The sequence below is a fragment of the Phoenix dactylifera genome, chromosome 11 (genome assembly GCF_009389715.1).
Source record: "Phoenix dactylifera cultivar Barhee BC4 chromosome 11, palm_55x_up_171113_PBpolish2nd_filt_p, whole genome shotgun sequence".
NCBI classification, from domain to species: Eukaryota; Viridiplantae; Streptophyta; class Magnoliopsida; order Arecales; family Arecaceae; genus Phoenix; species Phoenix dactylifera.
The window spans coordinates 24,574,989-24,596,477 of NC_052402.1; the positions used below are offsets into that span (position 1 = coordinate 24,574,989).

At 40.6% G+C, this 21,489-nt stretch overlaps 1 protein-coding gene across 1 annotated transcript; it reads right to left on the bottom strand.

Annotated features, from left to right (window-relative positions):
- Window positions 1-2,541: 2,541 nt before the first annotated feature.
- On the bottom strand, window positions 2,542-19,067 carry LOC103710495 (WD-40 repeat-containing protein MSI1-like). Its single transcript, XM_008796218.4, has 6 exons — window positions 18,524-19,067; window positions 17,593-17,919; window positions 7,100-7,252; window positions 4,724-4,848; window positions 4,517-4,612; window positions 2,542-3,041 (listed from the first exon to the last, which is right to left on the bottom strand). Exons 1-6 carry the CDS (start codon window positions 18,866-18,868, stop codon window positions 2,813-2,815), a joined length of 1,275 nt encoding a protein of 424 aa, XP_008794440.2. The 5' UTR covers window positions 18,869-19,067; the 3' UTR covers window positions 2,542-2,812.
- Between the last annotated feature and the right edge of the window lie 2,422 nt (window positions 19,068-21,489).

Below are 21,489 nucleotides of genomic sequence, written 5' to 3' on the forward strand. Positions count from 1 at the left end.
TTCAGCATCGCCGCATTGAAGTGACTAATATAGTTCTTGAGGGTCTCTTTCTCCTTCTACTTGACATCGAGCAGCGCGTCTGAGCCACAATGCCGCTTTTTGCTAGAGACGAAGTGCATCACAAAGAGGCGGATGAGCTACTCGAAGGAGTAGATGGACTCGAGCCGAAGTTTCGAGAACCGGAACCAAGCCGCCTTGCGAAGAGTTGCAAGGAAGGCCTTGCAAAACATAGCTTCGGTGGATCTATACAGCATCATGAGAGCCTTGAAGCTCTCAAGGTGATTCAGAAGATCCGAAGTGTCGTCGTACAGCTCTACTTAAGGTATCTTGAATTGAGGTGGGATCGGTTCCTTCAAGATTTGCCTGATGAATGGCGATTCCTATTTCTTCGATTCTCCTATCGAGGTCGGTATCCTGCTGGGGAGGGGACTCCGCAAGAGAAACGGGCGAGAGGCTCTGTACAAAGTCTCTACCAGAATGGGAGCTTAGAGTACATCGTTTCCCATTCCGGCCTAGAGTACTTCGCCGAGTACACCAACTCTGGCGAGATCACTCCAAATTTTGGTGTTGAGAGCGGTGGCTGACTAGGTGCATACGGTGCGCTCGTGACTGACGGTGGTGGCTGGGCTGGTCGGATTATAACTGGGCCGGCTTTGGTCATGCCACTGCCTATTGTAGACCTTAGACCGTTGCGGTCAACGCCTGCACCTGTTGAATGAGCAGGTAGAACTACTCATTGTCCACAGGTACAATGGGTTCTTTTGGCAGAGCAGATTTCGGGCTCTGTAACAACCCTAGGGAGGTCAGAGCGCGACATTGCGATACGTGCGATGCACCATGGGCTCCTCGTGACCTCATGCGAGTTGTCTCTCCCTTCATTAGATGTCGATGTAGCTGGGCAGGACCCTTTCTCTAATACCAATTATTGCACAGGATCCAGACCGAGGTCGGAACGCGACTTAGATGACCCTGCGGTCTATTGGAGTTGAGTTGAGCAGCCTGGTTGAGGCGTCGGGTGCTGGTGGCCTGCCAGAAGTTCACTTGCCAAAAAGTTTTTGACAGAAGATCCTCCGATATCTAAATCAGAATAGAGAGGCAACAACATAGAAGGAAAGGAGCCCAATAGAGTTTTGTTCTCTATGAGTAATATGGCATGCATACATGAGGTTCTCTAAATTTTTCTTTTATCTAGAGGAGTCGGATTTGTCGTTACTTGGGTTGATGTGGCGTACACTGATGGCTAGGTAACGACCAGTAATACAGACATGATATGAGAGCTAGTCTGTGTGGGCGGCATGCAGTGCTGGTGGGGCGCAGGCCGTGGTGCTGCCACGACTACGGGTTGTAAGGCTATCGGTTGTTAGGATTGTTAGTCCTTATCGACATATGTTGATTATTCTTCTGAATTGATTGGCTCCTCAGCTGTCAGCTGATCAGCTCTTCGATCGGGGCCGAAGTCATTTTCTACGGTTTATGTTCGAAGTCAAGTCTGGCTCGAGATCGAGGTGGCCAATATTTCTATGCTCTATTCATCCCAACATCCTTCTAATTGACTAGCTGTAAATTGTGGTCTTAGATGGATGGGGATGGATTCTTCGCCCCAAGGAGAAGACATTTTGGTCGGTTCACAATTAAAGATTTAGGGATGAAGACGTGGCGCCAAGACCTCGAAGCTGCGAGGGGATGAGGATGATATTTTTATGTGACGAAACTGCCCTCGTCGGTGCTCCCATGGAAGCTTGCGTGTCCCCCGCCGAGAGGCGGTCCATCCTTTGGCCACAAAAGGACGAGGAAACAGCCTGGACGAAGACTGGTCGGTGTCCTCGCCTGGGGGCATTCTCGTTATTCCAACGCGATCTGGGGGATTTTTCGCCATAAAAACAAAGGAACGGTACCCGGCGCTGGCGCACCTGACAGACTTGTCCTTTTTTTATTCTCCCTTTTTTTTGTCATAAGCTACCAATGCGAGGCTTAGATTTTAGACTACAGGGTTGATACGTTCAATAGTTTGAGCATTTCTTCAAACTAAAATCTATTAATATTATCTGTAGAAATGTTTGTAGTTAAAATTGTGGTTCTTTGGCAGTAGTGTAAATATCCATTCTATGATATTCAAATGTTTTCTAAATGAACCGTGACACTAGTTGGATGCTGCGAAAGCTTGCTTTGTCAACAAGACATGTTTCTTTTTTGTTTTTCTACACAATCAAAACAATAGGCCAAGATGATGCTAATGATGGCATGCCACAAGTGTCATTATGCTACAAATAATTTTTAGCTTAGTTATTACTCATTGTTATGATTTTAATCATGGAAGAAGCAAATTAAACTACAAACTTATGAACCTAGAAGGAAACAGATGACGCAACCATAGCACAACACATGAATGCCAATGTCTGCCAATTGGAATAATTCATTTCACCATAGTCATCCATCTCTGCATTTCGAACTAGTTCATACTTCTCATCCAAGGACTCCTGGGGGGCAAAATTTTGGATCCGTAGGTTTTATGGATCCATACTTTTGAAGACCCTGAGAAGATTTCCTGAATGATTGCTTTCTTCCTTATCAAGTGTTCTTGTATCAGTGTCAACAATGCAACAGCTAAGTTGATAACAGATAAACAATTCGACATGGATAATGGATAAAATTAGTCATTGGAGAAACAAAAAGAGCGATGTGCAGACTGCAAGATCAGTATATCTCACAGAAGTCACCAAAAGTATAAATAAGCCTAACCACGTCTTTATCGGCATCCTACATCTTTTTATCCTTCTATGTATTAGTGCTTTTGAATCGAGAAATTTGATGGTTAACGTGCTCTTTGTGGTTCATCACCAGGCAAATCATCTTCATCATGGTAGATATTCTCTGCCATCTGCCATATTTGAAGAATGTTATCTTCAGCAACACTAGCAATGACCCAGTCCTCGCAAGGATTCCAAGAGAAATCGGAGATCCTGCTAGTGTGGCCTCCATGAATAAAAAGTAGCTCTGGTGGGCCATCCTCTGCGTCTTCTGGCGTTTGCTCCTCATCAATCCTGTAACAAAAATTACTTCAATATGAGCACGGTAAAGTCAAATGAATGAGGTACCATGTTACAGCAATTAAACATGTAACTACTATCTACATGACCTGACAACATTTACATGAATAAAGAAAATTTTGCTTTGATGGATGGACAGAATCAAGTAGAGCAAAGAAGGAAGGTGAAAAAGAAGAGCCCAAAATAAAGCTGAAAATGCATATAAAAAACAACAGAGAACCACGAAGCAGATCCACTCACAGGCTAAATAAACTCTGCCATAGCCCACTGGTGTAATTTTATTTGTAACCTAATATCGGGAAAGGCATATATAGTTACAAAGGAGCAACCTAAAAAGCTATTTTAGTGCCAGGATGGTAGCTTTTACTAAATGAACCTGAAAGAATATTTTGATTGCTATAAAAGCACAAAAAAACTCCCATTTTCTACATTTTTCAGGCTTCATTAAATCTAAAACAGTGGAAGTCAAAACAGACATCCACCTTGCATCCCACCATTTAGTGTGCCACATTCTGACCTCTCAATAAGATAAAAATCTTTGCAAGTCAATCCAAAGAGCCAAAAAAATTTTCAGCAGCATGCCACTTTCTGGGTGTGAAGAAACATGTGAAATCAGAGACACACGGAATTCAACGTCAGAGTTACAGAAGCAAGGTTTGCTTGGATCCAGGACAAGAGAAACCTCGGTCCAACCACACAAAAGAACCTGAAAATTTCTTTGGGCTTGGTATAGGTGGAAGTGGAAGACCCCAAGGGTCATGGAAGGGGTGGTTTGCTTGTTACCAGGACACAAGAAAAACTTTGGTCTGACCACACAAGGGACCAGAAAGATCTCTTTTGACTTGCTAAGGGGATGAAAAAGCAATAGAGCAAAATATGCAGAGGAATATCTAAAATAGTTCACTGATAGAGAATGAGGAAGAGATGAGTAGTGATTGATCAGCATGTCATATGAACTCTTGCACAAAATCAACAACGTGACTTGTGGAAGAATTGCCTGTCAGCTTCCTTGGAAGGAACACTGAAGTATGTCAAACTCCAGTGGAGCCGACACCACAGTGCTTGTTAAGAATCAGCACTCCACCAGAAAAAGAGAAATAAACACTCCAAGACAGACCTCAAACTTATATTAGCTTTTTGTAAAACAGTAAAAGTGAATATAAGACTGATATTTAGAAGCTCTAGGGCATCCCTACTGACCTAAGACTCTTGGAGACCATAGAGCTCCTAAACATTAGAAAAGACACAAAAACAAGATAGAGTTTAGCCATGCATTGTCATCCTGACAGAAAAGAAAAGGCAAAACAACAATTTCTGGCAGTTTGAGACAGTTCTGGGGTAAAACAGCATTTTCTCCATCAGCTCTCTTACTCATATGATTCTTAAGCCGATGAAAGTTTATCGAATAGTATATAACACTTAAAATAGCTGAGATGGATAACATTTATAGCAAAGTCCTGTGAGAATACCTGCTAAGGTCCCACACCATAAGCCTTCTACCAAGACAACAAGAAGCTAAGATAGTCTCATTCGTTGGACTCCACCCAACTTGGAAAACCTGCTCCCTAATCATCAAGCAAAGTTGCAAATGACAAGAGCATTTATTTCTATCATCAAATTGAGATATACAGCAAATCAATGAATGGAGTAATTATACAATATAAAACTTTATTTACTTGTGACTGTCAAAGGTGTGAAGAGAAGTACTGAGCTTGCGGAGGTCAAATAACTTAACAGTTTTATCAGTTGAACCTGTTGCTACAACCCACTCATTAAAGGGATTGAACGCTAAGCAATTAACCTGCATGGAATCATGGTTTGGAAGTCAGGGTCATTGATTTGTATGTCTTGCAGTTATCGCCACATAAATAATTATAAAAAAAAGAATATAACATAATATCTGATGCAACAAAGTGTTAGATAATATCAACACAAGGAGAGTGAAATAAGTATTGCAAAATAAACAGATAGTGACAGGGAACAATGTTAAAGGCCCCACATCTTTTCTCCAAAATAGAATTATGTGAAATGCTTTTATATTATCAGAAAAGACCATTCGAAAGAAAGATCTCAAGAGGGACAATTTTGCAGGTTTCCAACACTAACCATGAATAGTGATTTAGGTTGAGATGAATACTTTATTTTTTTAAAAAAATAGTATTGATTCATAAATTGATCCCTAAAGCTCACCCTGCTGAGATGGGATAAGGCATGTTTTTAGAGGTCTAAGTTTTCGTGCATAAAGCAATGTTCACTACCACTAGAGCAGTCTAGCTTATTCCATTATCTACTCTTTTATGAGTCACCTGTTGATAACTCAGTACAACAATATATGATAACAATAAGTACAGTCACGATTGTTCAATTAGATGATAGTAAACATATTTGAAATATTGTACTTATCTGACTATTGAAGACTATGATAATCATAACATTGTATTATTGTAATTGATTTCTTTAAAGGCTATATGTGCATGCAAACTTTGAATTCACAAAAAGAGAAGGGATAACTTTGCATGGTCTTACAACAGGACAATAGATTAAGCAAACAAGTAGGACATCAACCCCTTCAGAGATTTCAACTTCTCAATATCCAATATGTTGATGGGAGTGCAATTGGATGTTATTTGGTCATTAGTAATTCCTTGGTCCAAAAGAAATGTAAACAGGGAAAATAAAAAGGTACAAAACCTTTAAACGCGAGGCAGACAAAGGTTGCTAGTCAAGCACAGACTGCACCAATATATTTTAATGATACAGAGTGGACATATATAATTTGTGAGCTTGAAAGTTCAACTTGCATGAAGATAAAACACAAGGAGGTTATTCATTAAGCATATTTTTGACAATATGTTTATCCTTCAGAAAGCATTTTGGATTCACGATTTACATTGCCTAGGAAGGAGGCAAATTAGGGCTCCTAAACAATCAAGGCTGCCTTACAGCTGAAGGCAAATTAGTGATGCTTGCAAAAACTATTTTGCAACTTTTAGAATGTTACCATGGCACGTTTAGGGGTGCTTAAAAAACTATTTTTCAACTTTTAGATGAAAGACATTTTTGAGAATCACCTTTCAGGAAGCAGAAGCAATGGCAAGCACATCCTTGAGGGGGAGAATGGGGAGTTACAAAACCTAAAATTGCCCTATACTTCCATTTCTTCCACCAGCCTGGTTGTGGATGAATTAACACAATTGATAATTACTTTTCAGCTGGTTTCATTAAAAATTGTCAATGAACAAAAAACATTCCTTCTAGAAGTGCTGTGAGCCTTAATATCCTCAAATTTATACACTTAATAACCAAGACATAAGAAACATTCATTATTCCAGATATTGATATCAGCTTGCTATATGGTTTAAATAAAGTTAAAAAAATATTTTTTGTCATTGCTCATCTACCTGTCTTGAAGAGGAGAATACTTAAAGCCTAGAGAAAGTAAAACTAATCCAGTAATGATTAAGCAATCAAGTCATTACATATTGATGGAACCATCCCAAGTATGTGCTGGAGTAGATTATGGTGCCAAACAAGGTGTTTAAGAAAATTACGGAAAACTATGAAGCTTTCTAGTTATTCCAGCAGGAATAGAAGAGAGCAGAAGATCAATGACATTTGTAACACATTCTTCTTTAACAACTCCTACAACTGAAACCTATATATAAAGGTATTCAATCAGCATCAGTTCATTCAGATATCTACAAAGTCATTCCATGTTGAGTATAGACCAATGGAGAAGGATGACTGATTTATCCAATTTCAACAAAATCTCTTTCAACATAAAATGTCTCACTAGATACCTCAGAGGCATAACGAAAAGAGGGGATAGAGTTATATGCTTAGTTATTTATGAAAAGGAGGGAAGTTGCATGATCATAGTGATTTCTAATTGACTAGCAAAATCTTGATGCTGATAACCAGAAGGAGGCACCACTAGCAGCAGAATAACATAATCTACTAGAAACTGGCATTTACAATGAAGGGATATGAAAAACACAATGTTGATTAGTTATGTCAGAGGGGGTAACATTGTTATAAATCAAGACACTCACCTCACCTTGATGAGCAACCACTGACTGAATTGGCTTGTTAGCTGTTGGTGTACGAAGATCCCATATACGCAAATAACGATCATCACCAACAGAACCAAACAGGTATTCATGCCTCAAATGCCAAGCAACATCTTCGACAACACCTACATGAACCTATTTTCCAGAACATCATGAGTTCAAAATTCAAAATTATTCAAAAGAGTAACACCACTTCAAAGGTATTATACCAAAATAAGTGACACCTCAAGAATCGATGGTGACTATAAAATACTCAGTATAACAAAGTACAGATAAAAGAATATGAGGAAACATGTGATGCCTTCTACCTCTATTGCTATTTGCCCACGCACAAGAGCCTTTGTGATGCAGGTGCATGGACGTCATACAACTTGCAAGCCATTTTCAGAGTATTAAATGGTCGAATTTAGAAAAGTTATTAACATAAAAGTTTTAGGTCTCTTTCTCTTCTTTCCAACAAGCCTAAGAACATTAAAATCCGAGTTATGGTTGGAAAGTTATAGGTATTTTAAGAGGCAGGTGTCTTTTAACCTTTTAAATTTCCTAAGAGAATTTAGTTTTGGCTTTGATGTCTTTTATTGTGTGAGTTACCCATATTAAGGTGACTCTTGACCTTTCATTTTCTTTTGTCTTTTCATGTTACCCATGACTTGCCTATAAATAGTCATGAATTGTAATGAGAAGGCATCTAAGTATTTGAATGAAAGTTATCTTCCTCCTTGCACAAGAAATTTATCTTGTCTTTTCTCCCACTTCCATTGGATTGCAAATTGATCCAAGCGGTATCAAGTGGTATCAGAGCGAGGTTATCATCTCTTGACGTTTTGAGAGGAAACCTATCGCATTTCTCGTGGTGGTGTTGACGCAAGCTTCAACCAACCATGGCGAGCCGAGGCAACCTAGGTCCTTCTAGCGATGAAGAATCTCGTAGAGAGCGAGATCTTCGCGACATAGAGAATGATGAGTTGCGGCGGCAAGTCCAAAATCTTACCGAAAGGTTGGCTCGTTATGAGCAAAACCCGAGTGAAGAGGAGGGCGGCACCACTGAAGAAGATCGCAACACCTTCCGTGACCAAAGTTTACGTCGTGGTAGAAGGAGCAACTCTTCTTCATCTCACCAACATCGTCATCAATTTCGATTTCCAGACATCAGGGTAGACATTCCTGAGTTTGAAGAAAAAAATGCAACCTGACATCTTTCTAGATTGGCTTAACACTGTTGAGCGAATCTTTGACTACAAAGAGGTCCTCGATGAGCTTAAAGTGAAGATTGTAGCCATCAAGCTTCGAAAACATGCATCAATCTGGTGGGAGCGCCTCAAGTTGCAAAGAGCAAAGGAGGACAAAACCAAGATTCGTACTTGGGAGAAAATGAAGAAAGAGCTTCGCAAAAAGTACCTTTCCGAAAATTACCTTCAAGATGCATTCCTCACTATGTATCAATTCACTCAAGGGATGCGAACCATGGAGGAGTACACTGAAGAGTTCGACAATCTTATGGTTCGTTGTGGTGTAGCAGAGGCCGAAGAGCAAACAATAGCTCGTTACCTTAGCGGATTGAGGCGTGACATCCATGATATGGTACACCTCCATTCTTTTATTTTTCTTAATGATGTTATTAAACTTGCTACTAAGGTGGAACGCCAACTTCAACGGCGAGAAAAGGGTTTAACAAATGCTCCTGGAGGCCGAAATTTCAAGCGTGAGGGCATTCCTAACCGGGGGAGTGCATCGCAATCTCATTCGTCTTCTACATCCAAGCCAACCACAACGGTGAAAAAGGATGCTTCATCTTCTTCTCGGCCAACATCATCTCGACCTCAATGTTTCAAGTGTTCTGGCTATGGGCATATTGCTTCTGAGTGTCCAAATAGAAGAGTGGTTTCTCTTGCCGAAGAAGGTGATGTGAAGAAAATGAGTCAGATTTTATATATGATGAAATTGAAAAAGACATCACATATAGCGATCATGGTGAAGCTTGTGGTCCGTCGAACCCTGAATTCAATACGAAGCAAAGATGATCATATATGGCTCCGGCCAGAGTTGGGCAACGGGCCGTGCCGGGCCGGCCCGGCCCAGGCCCCCCGGGCCAAAACTCTAAACGGGCCGTGCCTGGCACGGCCCGTGAGGCACGGAAGGCAAGCCCGGCCCGGCCCCCGGCCCCTCTATTGGTGGGCCGGGCCGGGCACGGCACGGCACGGGCCGTGCCAGGCACGGCCCGCAACGTCTCTAAACGGGCCGTGCCTGGCACGGCCCGTAACGGCTCCAGACGGGCCGTGCCTGGCACGGCCCGTTTGGAGAGGGGGGAAGAAAATAGCCGTTTCCAACGGCTATTTTCGGGAAAAAGACGGTTTTGCCCCTCCCAACAGTCCTATAACGGCTGAATTGAGGGGTATTTTGGGAAAAAAAATTTTTTGGGCTTCTATAAATAGCCCATTCCTCCCTCATTCTCACCACACCAAACCTCTCATTCTCTCCTTCTCTACTGCTATTATTTCTCTCTTCTAAAGTGCTCTTCTAGCAATTTAATTTTTAGTTTGTTCAAGTGCTACACAAGAGGAGGTTCCTGTTGAGAAGAGAAGGTCGCTTCTGTTGAGAGCACAAGAGGAAGCTCGGAATCTCGGCGCTGCCTCTGCCCTCCGACCCTCTACTCAATTCCTCCTTGCGGTTAGTTTTTATTTTTTGAATTAATCATAGATATGTCATCTTTTGAGGAAAGTCAGTTTGGCATTCCTGTTTCTGAGGGGGAAGAAACTAATCCCCAACCCCCTGTTCCTAGTTCCTCTAGAACTGGTGAACCGAGTGAAGGTCAAACCTCTTCTCGTAAGAGGACTAGTACTGTATGGAATGAATTTGATAGAGTTATGGTTGAGGGAGTCTGGAAAGCTAAATGTAAAAAATGTGCCAAACTTTATAGTTGTAGTAGTAGTGGGGGAACAGGGCATTTAAAAAGACATCAAGAGAGTCATAGGATGCATGATTCTCATGCTCAAACTCAAAGTAGCCTTAATATACAAGGGGGATTACTTGTAGGTAATTTTGCATATAATCATGAAAATCAAAGAAAAGCACTTGTAAAATGGATAGTTAAGGATGAATTACCTTTTAGTTTATGTGAATCTTTTAATTTTGAAGAATATGTTCAATTAAACCTACAACCTGCTTACAAAAGAACTAGTAGGCGTACATTTAGAAGAGTAGCTATGACCAATTTTTTAGCAATGAAACAAAATTTAATTGAAACACTTTCTACTTTAAATGTAAAAATTTCATTAACTTCTGATATTTGGTCAGCATCTGTAGGTAGTAATTCTTTTATTGCCATTACTGCTCATTATATTGATAATGATTGGCAATTAAATAAACGTATTCTTGCTTTTCGTGCTTTTGATTTTCCACATTCTGGGCAACAAATTTCAAATATAATTTATCAAACTGCATGTTCATATAATATTAATGATAAAATTATGTCTATTACTTTTGATAATGCATCTAATAATAATTCTGCTGTTGTATTATTAAGAGACTCATTGCATCCCATATTAGATGGAAATTTACTGCATATTAGATGTGCATGTCATATCTTAAATCTTTCTGTTCAAGCTGGCATGGGCATGATTCAAGATGTGATTTCAAAAATTAGAAATGCAGTTTCTTTTATTCATGCTTCTAGATCAAGACTTCAAGAATTTAAGGAATTATGCATAAATCATGGTAAACGTTTTAAAAAATTTAAACTTGATGTAATTACTCGTTGGAACTCCACATATAGCATGATACATGATGCATACCCATATAAAAATTTATTAAGTGCATATATTAATGATCGTGGATTAGGATTTACATTGACTGAAACTGATTGGAATAAAGGAAAAATTTTGGAAGATTTTTTGCTTAGTTTTTATAATGCTACCAATGTTCTTTCTGGTATTTATTACCCTACTTCATGTTCATTTTTACAACAAGCATATATAATTAGTCAAAAATTTGCAGAACATAGATATGATGATGTTTTAATGCCTATTATTCACCTAATGGAATCTAAATGGAATGAGTATTGGGACAGGATATGTCCTATGCATAACTTAGCTGCTGTATTTGATCCTAGAGTTAAATTAAATGGCGTGCTAATTTTACTTGATGCATACGCTGAAAATATGAATCAAGATGCTGAATCTGCTAAAGATGAGGTAAGACAACTTCTTTATGATATTTATGCTATATATGATGAAAAAATTCGTGGATCTAGAACACAAATACAAACCTCTATTCCTCCTTCTAGTAGTTCTCGTTCGTCATCTATTTTTTCATTCATTGCACAGAGAAGACACACACATGCTTCAAGTTCCTCTTCATCTTCTTCATCTTTAAGTAGTGAACTAGAATTTTATTTACGAAATGATCTTCAGTCTGCATATGATGAAAATCAAATAGAGAATCTAGATGTATTATCTTGGTGGAAGAGTGTTAGAAATCAATATCCTGTTATGTCTGCAATTGCACGCGATATTTTAGCTGTGCCGATGTCCACGGTAGCATCGGAATCCGCTTTTAGTGCAGGTCGGCGTGTTCTTGACGAAAAGAGAAGTAGGATGACGGGCGAAACGGTGGAGATGCTTCTCTGCTTCAAGGATTGGCTGGATGCTGAGGCAAGACTTCAAGATAAAGGTGGACATAATACAACATCCTCTGATGATGATGATACAAACACTACTGAAGACTGAAGACTGAAGAGTGAATACTGATTCACTGAATCACTGATGATTAGTAAGATTTCTTAATTTTTTATAATTGTACATTTTTATTGTATTCTGGAGGTCAGACCAAGGTCCAAACCTCGGCCCTTTCTTAGTTTCTTATTGTATTCTAGAATCTAGAGGTCAGACCAAGGTCCAAACCTCCCTTCATGTACCATTTTGATTGAAATTAATAAACTGGTAGGGGTCTATGCCAAACCCCCCACCATTAAGGTGGCTTTATATTCATAAATCAAGATTTCTTAGTGTTCATAATTTATTAATGTATTAAAAAAATTTTATCGGGCCGAGCCGGGCCCAGGCCCGGACCGTGCCAGGCCCGCGTGCCAGCCCGGCCCAGGCCCTTATGGGCCGTGCCGTGCTGGCACGCGGGCCGTGCCGTGCTTGGCCCGCGTGCCTAGACCGGGCCGTGCCGGCCCAGGCCCGAAGCGGGCCGTGCCTGGCACGGCCCGCTGGCCAGGATTCGCTAGCCCAGCACGGCCCTATCAAAGGGGCTGTGCCAGGCACGGCCCGTCACTGTAGCTGGCGGGCCGTGCCAGGCACGGCCCGCTTCGTGCCGTGCCGTGCCGGGCCATGGGCGGCCCGGCCCAGTGCCCATCTCTAGCTCCGGCACAACATCTTTCATACTCGATGTACGGCTAATGGAAAAATTTGCAATGTCATTATCGATGGAGGAAGTTGCGAGAATTGTGTCTCAATGGAGATGGTGGAAAAGTTGAAACTCAAGACAGAACCTCACCACCACCCATATTCTCTTTCTTGGCTTAAGAAAGGAAATGAGGTAAAAATTTTCCAACGTTGCCTTGTTCAATTTTCAATTGAAAAAAATTACCGTGATGAAATATGGTGCGACGTGGTTCCTATAGACGCTTGCCATTTACTTTTGGGGAGACCATGGTTATTTGATAGAAGGGTTGTTCATGATGGATACAAAAATACTTATGCATTCTTCAAGGATAGTGTCAAAATAATCCTTGGGCCTTCAAAAATGGACAACACACCCAAACCCATTAAGGGAGAGAAAAATACCTTTTTGTCCATGGCAGAATTTGAAGTTGAATTTCGAGAAGCCTCCCAAGCATATGCTCTCATAGTGGTGGAATCTAACCCGGAAGGCAATTTGTTGCCACCCAAGATTACTTCTTTTTTGCAGGAATTCCGAAATGTGACTCCCGATGAAATTCCTTCTGGTCTTCCACCAATGAGAGAAATTCAACATTGCATTGATCTTATGCCAGGTGCAACTTTACCAAACAAGGCGACATATAAAATGAGTCCCAAGGAGCATGAAGAATTGCAAAGACAAGTGAACGAGTTGGTGGCCAAAGGTTTGGTACGTGAAAGCATGAGTCCATGTGCGGTTCCTGCCTTACTTATCCCCAAAAAGGATGGAACATGGCGCATGTGTATTGATAGCCGAGCTGTTAACAAGATCACCATCAAATACTGTTTTCCTATCCCTCGGCTAGACGACATGTTAGATCAACTTGCCGGCGCTTGCATCTTCTCCAAGCTTGATCTTCAAAGTGGCTATCATCAAATTTGCATGAGACCGGATGACGAATGGAAGACGGCATTCAAGACAAGAGATGGACTATATGAATGGCTTGTGATGCCATTTGGGCTCTCTAATGCACCAAGCACATTCATGCGCCTCATGAATCAAATCTTCAAACCTTATATAGGTAAATTTGTCGTTGTTTACTTTGACGACATTTTGGTCTATAGCAGGGATCAAGAGCAACACTTGGAGCATCTTAGACAAATCTTTATGATGTTGCGAAAGGAGAAGCTCTATGTCAACCTTCGCAAATGCGACTTCTTGACCGATAGCTTAATATTTTTGGGTTATATGGTCACCTCCAACGGCATCAAAGTTGATCCTAAGAAGATTGAAGCTATCTCTAGTTGGCCGGTACCTCGTACCATTCACGAGATCCGAAGCTTTCATGGGTTGGCCACATTTTATCGAAGGTTTATACGACATTTCAGTTCTATTATGGCCCCCATCACAAATTGTTTGAAAGATGGATCCTATCAATGGACTATGGAGGCTCAAGAAAGTTTTGAGAAGCTTAAGGTATTAATGACAACGGCTCCTATCCTTGCCTTGCCGGATTTTGAAAAAGTTTTCAAGGTGGATTGTGATGCCTCTAATGTGGGCATTGGCGCGGTGCTTAATCAAGAAGGACGCCCTATTGCCTTCTTTAGCGCCAAACTTGGAGATGGGCGAAAGAACTATTCAACATATGATAAAGAATTTTATGCTATTGTTGAGGCTCTTCGTCATTGGCGGCACTATCTTGTGACTAAGGAATTTGTTCTCTACTCCGATCATGAAGCCTTGCGATTCCTCAATACTCAACACAAGCTTAGTGCAAGGCATGCCTAGTGGATTGAATTTTTGCAATCTTTTACCTTCACCATCCGTCATAAAGCCGGAAGTCTCAATCAAGTTGCGGATGCTCTTAGTCGAAGACATGCTTTGTTGTCAACCTTGGAGATTAAGGTAATCGGTTTTGATTTCATCAAAAATCTCTATTCTAATGATGATTATTTTGGCGAGATTTGGGCTCGATGCAGTAATGCTCCTCATGAAGATTATTCAATTCAAGAAGGTTACTTATTTAAAGGTAACCAATTATGTATTCCTAATTGCTCTCTTCGCCAAGCAATCATCAAAGAAGCCCACAATGGAGAACTTGGAGGACACTTTGGCCGAGACAAGACTTTAATCCTTGTCAAAAAAAATTTCTTTTGGCCGAAGATGAGAAAGGATGTAGAGAGACATGTTAACTTATGTCGAACATGCCATATTGCCAAAAGCCGAGCTCAAAACACCGGCCTTTATACTCTTCTTCCTGTACCTCAAGCTCCATGGGAGGATGTAAGTATTGATTTCGTTCTTGGTCTTCCTCGCACTCAACGTGGAAAGGATTCGATCATGGTGGTTGTTGATCGATTCTCTAAAATGACACATTTTGTACCTTGCGAGAAGACCTATGATGCATCTAAAATTGCTGATCTTTATTTTCGAGAGATTGTCAAACTTCATGGCATCCCAAAGACTTTCACTTCGGACCGAGATCCAAAATTTATAGGACACTTTTGGCGGACTTTATGGGCGAAATTGGGCACCAAACTTCAGTTCAGTTCTTCTCATCATCCACAAACCGATGGTCAAACGGAAGTGGTAAATCGAAGCCTTGACAATCTTATTCGAAGTTATTTGGGCAACAACAAGAAGCAATGGGACTTAATTCTTCCTCAAGCGGAGTTTGCATACAACCGCTCAAATAGTTCTACTACCGGTGCTAGTCCCTTGAGATCGTCTATGGGTGCAATCCTAATGGCCCCCTTGATCTAGCTGCCCTTCCTCATGTTGTTCGATTTAGCGGTGATGCAAAAGCAAGGGCTAATGAAATCAAAAAGATGCATGAGCAAGTTCGATCCAAGATTGAGAAGAGCAATCAAAAGTTTAAGGAGAGAGCTGATAAGTATCGACGCTCGGCATCATTTAAAGAAGGCGACCTTGTATGGATTCATCTTCGTAAAGAACGATTCCCCCATGGAAGATATAGCAAATTACAAGATCGTGCCGATGGACCATTTCGAGTTCTTAAGCGTATTGGAGAAAATGCCTATCAAATTGAACTTCCTGGTGATTATGGAGTTTCTGCTACCTTCAATATTTCTGATCTAATTCCATATCATGATAAAGAAAAGGCATTGGACAACTCGAGGACGAGTTGAGCTTCAACCGGGGGAGTATGATGCAGGTGCATGGACATCATACAGCTTGCATGCCATTTTCAGAGTATTAAATGGCCGAATTTAGAAAAGTTATTAACATAAAAGTTTCAGGTCTCTTTCTCTTCTTTCCAACAAGCCTAAGAACATTAAAATCCGAGTTATGGTTGGAAAGTTATAGGTATTTTAAGAGGCAGGTGTCTTTTGACCTTTTAAATTCCCTAAGAAAATTTAGTTTTGGCTTTGATGTCTTTTATTGTGTGAGTTACCCATATTAAAGTGACTCTTGACCTTTTATTTTCTTTTGTCTTTTCATGTTACCCATGACTTGCCTATAAATAGTCATGAATTGTAATGAGAAGGCATCCAAGTATTTGAATGAAAGTTATCTTCCTCCTTGCACAAAAAATTTATCTTGTCTTTTCTCCCACTTCCATTGGATTGCAAATTGATCCAAGCGGTATCACTTTGCATTTGTGAAGATGAAAAATCATGATAGAGGATGATATATTGCTCAATTACAATAATCAGGTTTATACATTTGCAAGATATAGTGGTAATGTGCCACCACCAATCTTTGAACATTGGACCTCCCCAAGGGCAAGCCCTTCGGAGAGGGCTGCCAACTAACTGAGCTAACAACTATCAGGCAGGATTATTTACCACATAAAATTCAATCTCTTAAGGGTTCTATACATAGTTTTATAAAAAAAATATGCTCACTAGGGAGCACATTTGATTGTATCACAAATTTAGCTAAAATAAGTGGTTGGGCAGAAAATGACAAAAAACAAGTTTTATTAAGTACCATTTACAAACTAGATGATTTTAAATTCTCATTATGTGAACCATAAATTTCAAAACCTATTGTGTACATCTTTCTCCATCCTCACATGATATGAAAAACTTAAAATCCTAGTTGCTACATCTTTTTAACAGCACAGCAATGCCAAGCAAACTAAAAGAATAGCTGAAGTCTTATTTACCTGAGTCAGGATTGGGCATGGGAGTAAAGTCAAATGCAAGAGTAAGAAAGTGGAGCCCACAAAAAGTTTTAAAGAAAGAACCTAGGAAGTGGGTACACCAATGATGTTTTTGAGTTGATATGGGCCCTAGTCATGAGCTTTTGGCTATTAAGATCAAGTATATAATAATGTTCTAAGACAATAGACTATGAGATTGCTCAAAAAAATAGACTATTAATCAAATAAATATAAAGACGAAAACTTGTTATGAGATGCCCCATTTGTCCAAATCATTCGTAATTTCCATCATCACCCCTTTATTAACATAAACCTTTTAAAAGTAAGAATTTTGGCTCGGACCTAGAATAAACTGGAACACCAGATTCATCCCATATTTTGAATCATCTCACCAAAATTCAGCCCATTTAACTTCTAACTGTAAGTGCCCAATTCTAGCAAACACCATTGGCAATCCTTATGCATTTACTATCTTTTCAAGCTTATGTCAATAATCATCAAACAACAAATAAAGCAAGATCCTATTCTCAGTTGACTCTTGGACTTCTACAAATACCAATAATTTTCGTTGTTCACGTATCATCCACACTTGCAGCCCTAAGAATCAATTACTTAATTTCTTGCCATAATCTATTGCAAGCATCAGCACAATGGCAAGGTTGCTCCATTGTGACATGGACGTCATAGGTTTGAAACATGAAAACAGTCTCTCCACACATAAGGGTAAGGTAGCATTACATCTGACCATCCCCAAATCCCACAATGGTAAAAGCCTTGTGCAGTAGGCCACCCTAATCAGTTATATGCTCCATCTCTTCAAGTTACACTTAACCTTCTTTATGATTTGCCTCTGAATTATATCATTAGTAGCAAAGTGTAACTGAAAAATTTTAAGGCAGATAAAAAGATGTGATACAAGCAATCAAAGGATAAAACATGTATACTATTAGCAAAACTCAATTTAGTATATGTGTAAGAATCTAACCTTAAAAATCTGAACAGCATCAAGAACCTTATTTTTAGGTGTCACATGAATGTCCCAAAGGCATATTTGAGAATCATCAGAACCACTCAGCAAATGGCCTTGGTTTAAAGGGCTCCAAGATAGACCATATCCTTCAGAAATGTGACCCCTCAACCTCAAATCAGGATTGCATACACCATCTATAGGAGGCTTTGATGGATGCTTGCTGTAATCAAAAACATAAACCTCTGCACTAACTGTCTTTGTTGCAATTATAAAAGAATTTTGAGGCATATAACGAGCTCGGTTGACCTCTCCATCATGATTTATCTGCTGAATTATTTGCACCTGCATAATAAAAACAAGTTTGAAAATTACATCAGAAGCATTACTGGCACTTTGTGCATCATACAGGAGATTCTGCCATATCAGAACAGTCAATACCCTATCAATCAGCAAGAACTGCCAAAAACCTAATCTCTGAAAGCACATTCCTGAAAATGAGTAAAAAATGGAAGCTCCCATATAGGTTCGTGACTTTGTATGCAAGGATTTTCGATCAGTTATTTTTGACTACTTGTTATGATATAACCAAGCACAATAATGAATTAATAAAAGAAAAAATGTTTAATGAAAATAAAAAAATAATTAATGAAAAAAAAATCCGATTCCATCCCATCTGAAAACCTAAAACGCGAAACATGAAAGAAAAGAATCCAATCTCTTCTAATATCTAATCCAAACCCAACACTTAAAATAATGCAAACGCTACTCTAAATCTAAAAAGAAATACTAAATCAAAAGGAAAAAAAGGAACAATTTTTCTCTACAAGAAAAAAAACTCCGGGAATCCAAATCGACCAAACCCTCGAGTCCAAAAGCATCAGAAAACAATCAATCACTGCGAGAACATAACACTGATCGAAGAAAGGTAGAGAAAAAAAAAAATCACCTTTCCACTGGCGCAGCCGAAGCCACCGATCTCGCCGTGCTCGTCGTCGTACTGGCGGGCGTCGTTCTCGGCGTCCTCGAGGAGGAGCTGGACCTGGGCGATCATCAAATGGTTGGGCTCGTTGTCGGAGGTGTGAGTCCCGAGGATCATCTTCTGCACGGAGTAGTCCTTCCCGGGGGGCTCGTCCCGTTCGGGGAGCCACTGGACGGTGAGCGATGGCCACTCCAGCGCGTGGGTGATCACCAGATCGTACAGGAACGGCGTGTTCTTCTTCCAGATCTTGTACTCCTCGTTGATCAGCCTCTCCTCGATCTCGCTTCGGAACTCCTCCTCGTCCTTCGCCATCGCACCTCTCCGCTTCCTTCCTTCCTTCCTTCCTCCCTCTCGCTCGGCTCTTATATCTTCGATTGCCTTTTCTGCTGGGCTTCTCTTCGGAGACTCGCTGCGCTTCCTTTGTTTTGATGGGAAGAAGCGCGGGGATTTTGGCGGCTGGTTTGAATTCTGGAGGGAGGGGGGAATAAATGGCAGAAGGAGAGAAAGGGAGCGCGGGGGGACGGGGGAGGAGAAGAGGGTTTATGTAGAGCCCAGCGAGGGGGAGGGAGAGAGATGGAATTAATAAAATGTATAAGGTTAGTTTGGTCATTTACTTGTTCGGTAGGGTTGTGAACGGATTGTAATTCCCTACCCGACTAAATATAACCCTGTAAGTTAAGAATGTTTATTTTCTTGAATTATGTTAAAAAAGATTCATTATGTTGCTGAAAATTGGACCCGGGGGCGACCGCCGGACCAGGAGGAGGAGCTTTTTGGTGAGGATGGTGGCGGACGACCGATGGATCTCGAACCAGGAGGTGGAGCTCTCCAACACAGGCGGCGGCAAACGGCCATCTCAGGCAGATCTGCAAGAAGCCTGGGCCGAGGTGACCGACGAAGGCCCTCCGATGCTTAAGTCAGAGAGGATTTGTGGATGATTTTATGGAGCAACAGATCAGTATTTTCGTAGAGGAAGAGAGGCCGAGAGAGATAGATCCCCCCTGCCTCGCCAGCGCTCCTCCCTCTTTATAGGAGGGGGTGCGGTAGTTACTCATCCTTGATTGCGATTGCGCAGATCTTGGATTAAATATATTACCTTAGACGATGCAAGATTTCAGGCTGGCTAACGATCGGTTGAGATTGTGAGGATTCAAATATTGGCAGTCGTTACGGCGAAGACTACGGGATTTGATCCTGGATATGGCGGACTTGATGACTCCTTTATGTAGGCATTACGACGTAGAGGTCAGCTTGGTTTTTGATGAAGTTGGAGTTGGCCTTAGCTTTTGACTAGGTCTTTCTCGGTCTCGAGGTCAACTAGCCTCGCCTGGCCGAGACCAAGCTTGGCGAGGTCACACTCGTCGAGATCGTGCGTGCCAAGGTCACGCTCGTCGAGATTGTGCTTGCTGCCAGATTTGGGTGTTCCGACCATATGTGCCGAGTAATCTACTTTTTCCCCCAACACTACCCCCAACTTCCGAGTTCGAGCCGTTCATGAGCTCGGGTGAAGGAAGTAGCGACCGAAAAACTTATTAGGTTTGACATGGCTTAAATTTTATTTGAAAACTTTTATTTTTTTTTACTATCAATTATATTTTTTGAACGATAAAAAATTGCTAATCCAAGCGGACCATTTGGACCCAATAATCTAACCTGAATGGCTTGTTGAGTCCCTGTGTTTTTCATGGGCCCAATGTAACCTAAATTGATCAGCCACATGACTCGAAAAATAACTTAGTTGGGCCCAGGTGAAACATGACATAGTTCTTACTTGGCCTACTTCCAACCCTAATTTTTAGAATAAGGTATCCGTAAAAATACCTGACTAAATATTTCATTTTCTTATTTTTTTGTAAAGTAATACACAACCTATTGTGGCTTTTAGGTCTAGTCATGCAACAAGACAGGCAATGCAAGAATAGCTTGTAGTAATTCTTGTTGGGTGTCATAATTCCAATGCAAGGCAAGATAAGGTGGGATAACTTTCGTAACTATCCTTATTCTCAAGTCGTAATTGCATTGTACCATAGTACAAGTGACATAAGATATAATTATTGTTAGCTTAAAAGACAAAAATGTGATCCTCTTTATGGTTTATTTTTGCTAATAAAAGGTTGTTTTGGTCATTCTGGAGAGACTCTTTGGCTGGAGAAGGAGAACTTATCCGGAGCACTCCAAGATGTGTTATCTTTTGATTTTCTTGGATGTGTCCGTACTTATCTTATATGATACATCCGCTTTAGCCAAAAAAAGAAAGAAAGAAAGAAAGAAAGAAAGAAAAAGAAGATTGTTTTGGTTGCTTCAATAGCAAAGGTGGGATAAAATATATGGATAACTCCAATACCAGAGTATCCTCAGTTTGACCAAGTTGTGAGGGTCAGCAATTCCAAGCGATTAAATGGTGGCATTTATTCCAGGGCTTAGGCCACAAGTGCCTAAAGCCCATCTCTCATGTGGCTCCAAAGCTAAGCCGAAGTCTTAGTTTATCCCGCTTCTTACATATGCTAGGAGGTGTACCTGCCTTATCTCAGGGATAAATATCAAACAGACCAAATTATGGCATGGAACTAGTGATCCCCCAAAAATTCGGTAAGCTTTGGGATAATCAGGGATTAAAAATTCCTTAGGGTCCCTAGAATCCTATTATCCCCTTATTCTATCCTCACACAACTAGTAAAAATACCCCAAAAGCCTTTCATTGACAAAAAAAAGTAACAAAAAACAAGAGTAGATTTATCTTTTTATCCAAATAGTAAGTAGAACTTATCAGTTATACTATGGTATCAGTATATACTGTAAAAAGAACACAAAGCCTGTCTATGGGGCATGTAGTATGTAGTCATGGCTTCTTCCTTTTTAAGGAATGCTTAGCCATTGGCAGTCACCCCTAATAAGCGTATTACCGCTATCTGGTCTTCCTTTGAAAGCCCAAA